At 41.7% G+C, this 3,696-nt stretch overlaps 1 protein-coding gene across 1 annotated transcript; it reads left to right on the forward strand.

Annotated features, from left to right (window-relative positions):
* The first annotated feature begins 1,402 nt into the window (after positions 1 to 1,402).
* LOC103703528 lies at positions 1,403 to 2,576 on the forward strand. Its single transcript, XM_008786407.4, has one exon. The coding sequence runs from the start codon at positions 1,664 to 1,666 to the stop codon at positions 2,048 to 2,050; it is 387 nt and encodes a 128-aa protein (XP_008784629.1). The 5' UTR covers positions 1,403 to 1,663; the 3' UTR covers positions 2,051 to 2,576.
* The last annotated feature ends 1,120 nt before the right edge of the window (positions 2,577 to 3,696 follow it).

The following is a 3,696-nucleotide window of genomic DNA, read 5'->3' on the forward strand; positions in this document are numbered from 1 at the left end:
GGCAAGGAGTGACTTAAGTGCAAGGGCATGGAAGGAGAGAGGAAGGAGAGGAGGAGGAGAGATTTTTTTTTTAATTAAAATACCTATTCGAGCTGCTACAACTAGTCCGACAATAATTTTGACTTCAAGTCAACCTAATGCATGATAATCTTGAGTTGCAGCCTAATGAGAAACTTAACTTATCGTACGGTTTAAGTTGCAGGCATCTAAACAGGTAGTTGGCCTACATGATTCAATTAGATAGAAGGAAGAATTTCTTTAACCTGTTTAACTCGATTTTCTCAAAAGAAAATTAGAAGAAGATGGAAGAATTACCAAAGTAGGGCTTAAATCTCTTTTTCTATCATCCACACCTCAAACTGAGGTACATAGCCCCTATTGATAATATTATTGAGATCTTTCCTTTCTTAATTCGAGATAGATTCTTCTTCTAATTCGAATAGGGCTAGATCTTCAAAAATAAATATGACTAATAGAAATAATTAAAAAAAAAACATTCGGTCCTCCAATTGGAGGTAGATGTCAATTTCTATATTAACTTTTTTGTCTTCTGTGGCTCCACCTAATTCTTCGCGAATTAGAAGATAACATTCGGTCCAAATCTTTCTCGAAAAGAAAAGTTTTGATCTGATCAGCCCGTTTTGGAGCCTAAATGATGTAATTCAGGTCCGATTCAACCTCTTAGGGTGTTAATCTAAAATTATAGATCTCGAAAAGCTACCGAATTTTTTTAAAAAAATATCATTTCAATCAGACGTCGTATGACCAAATTATGGTCTTTTGAAATTTAGCATACAATTCGACTTTTCGATGTGATGGATCTTGTCCTGCCCTATCTGTAGTAGCTAAAGTAATTTACATCGAGTCTGAAGATTTTTCTGAATCATCACATTTGTAATTTGGAGCTGCATATAACTCTAGTTATAGAAATCTAAATAGCCCCCTAATCTAAATAACCCATGCACAAGTATGGGGCTTTCATATTCTCTACACCTGAACCGTTGGACAGCTAGATCAAAATTCCAACAATAATTCTCACCTTCGATCATCTGTTTCAACTCCTTTCGTTAATCTTTGGGATCCTAGCATGTAAATCCATGTGAAATGAATGACAAGAAAACCATAGCCCTCCATCAAATTAACCAAGCCTAATATTTTTGGCCAATGCCACACTAATCGTAAAGTGGCAGTCAAAGAAAAGACCGCCAGTAAAAATCATGGTCATCTCTCGCGACAGTTGGAAACCTCGATTTACCACTACAACGGCTCGGCTTCTATTGGGCGTACAAAAATCGTACATTTATTTTTATTTTAAATCCTCTCTTTGCCTTACTGTTGAAGGCAGAGACTCGACGACCGGTTTCGGAGCGCGTTTGCTTTATAAAAGGGAAAGAGCCCTTCGAGACCGTGTCACGCCGTCCCCCACCTCTCACCCACCCCGCACCAAAACCCCCAAACCAGCTCTATTTCCACCCCGGCGAGGACGAAGAAAGCAAGAAAGAAAAAGAAAAAAGCAAAAAGAAAACAATAAGGCGAAGAAGAAGAAATCAAAATTCCAGGTCCTCTCCAGTGGGCGGTGGCGTTCCGGCTAGGGTTCCGCCGCCTCCCGATCCCCCCCACCGGCGAGCCGAGGAGCCTCGGCCTCCGCGGCTCGCCCACCACCATGCCCGCCACCACCCTCTTCCCCTTCCTCTTCCTCACCCTCCTCCTCCTCGTCCTCGTGAACACCGCCCGCCCTGAGGATCTCGGAGGCGCCGAAGACGACGCCTGCCCCACTGTCCTGCTATCCGACGGCAACTCGTCCACCTCCGCCTTCTCCTCCTCCTGCCCCATCAACTGCTTCCGGGCCGACCCCGTCTGCGGCGTTGACGGCGTCACCTATTGGTGCGGCTGCCCGGAGGCCGCCTGCGCCGGCGTCCGAGTGGCCAAGAGGGCGCCCTGCCAGGTCGGTAACGGCGGCAGCGGCCTCGTCTCCGGCCAGGCCCTCCTCCTCGTCCACATCGTCTGGCTCATCGTCCTCGGCTTCGCCGTCCTGTTCGGCTTTCTATGAATCAATCAATCAAGTCGCCTTTGTACCGATGGCCGCCATCGCCCTCCCCACCCGTGCAGCCCCAACTAGATTCCGATGCCTCGAGGCGCCGTTGAATTTCCTTTCACTTCTCATCCAATATTTCTTTCGTTCTGTAGTCTCTTTTCTTTTTGCGCTGAGCAGACGGAGGAGGAGGAGGAGGAGGAGGAGAGCATTTGATCTCATTCGTTGGGCGGCTGAACTTTGCATCTGCTGTCTTTCTATACTCGCATCGAAAGAGTATATGATCATGTATCAAAAAAAAAAAATATCTGGTTCTTTAGATCAGAGTTTCTCTTTTGATAAATTTTCTTTTACTTTCATTTTTTTTTTTATTGATTCATAATTTTGTTGTGGAACTAGATCTATTTGATAGTTGGATGAGAAATATTGCACAAAAAATGTGGATGTGAAAAGAATATGGATGCATTTTGATGAATCAAGGCATTTTTCTTTTCCTTAAGCATTAAGAATTCCTGAAGGGTAAGAAAAGAGCTTGGCTTTTGTTGGAAGGTTTGGGCCCCTTGGTGTCATTTGGTACTTGTTATTGTCTGATATCATAATTATCAAGCTATATCATGGGTTAGCTCTAAGAATTCTCATTCTCCTTTGCATATCTCTTTTCTTTTTAGAATTGACTATCAGCCTAACATCAACCCTTCACCTATTTGTACATTGATTCTCGACACTAAATATAATCATATTGAACAAATTATGTGAGGTCAATTTTTGAAAAAGGAAACGAGCAATCTCATTAGTTCATCACAAAGCTAGATTGGTGTAAGTTCATCAATAGGTTATATGTTTCAGCTAATTAAATGTCAGATGATATGGTATTATGTTATGATGTGCTCTGTAAAGGTTATGATATAATGTGATATAGGTCTCTTCTTTATGAAGACAATCACTATTAGTTCTTTGATAAATGCCTTGCCATGTTTTGCCATTGGAATCTTATTTTTTTTTAAAATTTTTACCTTGCATGATTCATATGGTTTTCCAAAGCTTCTACAAATGGAGCATAGTTGTTATCAATAATATACCATTTATATTTGCTATAAGCAAGGTTTTAAATACCATGGGACGGGAGCATCTACGTTTCTTCATAGAATAAGAAGCCCCTTGTCCCGCCTTGTCCACGTCGAGTGTTGTCCCTGTAGGCATATGCTGCAAGGAACTTTGGATACCTAAAGGGTTCGATACGCATAATCTTATTTTATCCGAGTCTGTCATTGCACGCCTCTCTTTGAAGGTACCAAAATGGTATGATCTTTATTTGCATTGTTGATTAGTCTTTCTCAATTTAGTGTATAAGTACAAAAAAACCATTCTTTACAAGATAAGGTTTTTTTGTATGAAAGAAAAGAAGAAGAATTTCTTCTTATTTTTTGGTCGGGCCTATTTCTCGAATTCTCTAGGATCACAAGCGGAATGCTAAGCAAGGGTGAGGATTTCTTCTTCTTTCCTTTATTCCTTCCTTTCTTTTCTCTTGTTATTCTGCCATGTAGATGGGTGACGGAGACCTCCCCCACCCTAACCCCTCCCAATTCTCACAAGACACCCCCTTGTCTTACCGAGATTTAAGACCTTGGCTGTAAATATCAAATGGCCTGAAGAGCATAGTTGTC

The sequence above is a fragment of the Phoenix dactylifera genome, chromosome 2 (assembly GCF_009389715.1).
Source record: "Phoenix dactylifera cultivar Barhee BC4 chromosome 2, palm_55x_up_171113_PBpolish2nd_filt_p, whole genome shotgun sequence".
In the NCBI taxonomy this organism is placed as follows: Eukaryota; Viridiplantae; Streptophyta; class Magnoliopsida; order Arecales; family Arecaceae; genus Phoenix; species Phoenix dactylifera.

Bases quoted from the DNA above. Each gene is read 5' to 3' on its own strand.
- LOC103703528 (XM_008786407.4), top strand. From the start codon at position 1,664: ATGCCCGCCACCACCCTCTTCCCCTTCCTCTTCCTCACCCTCCTCCTC.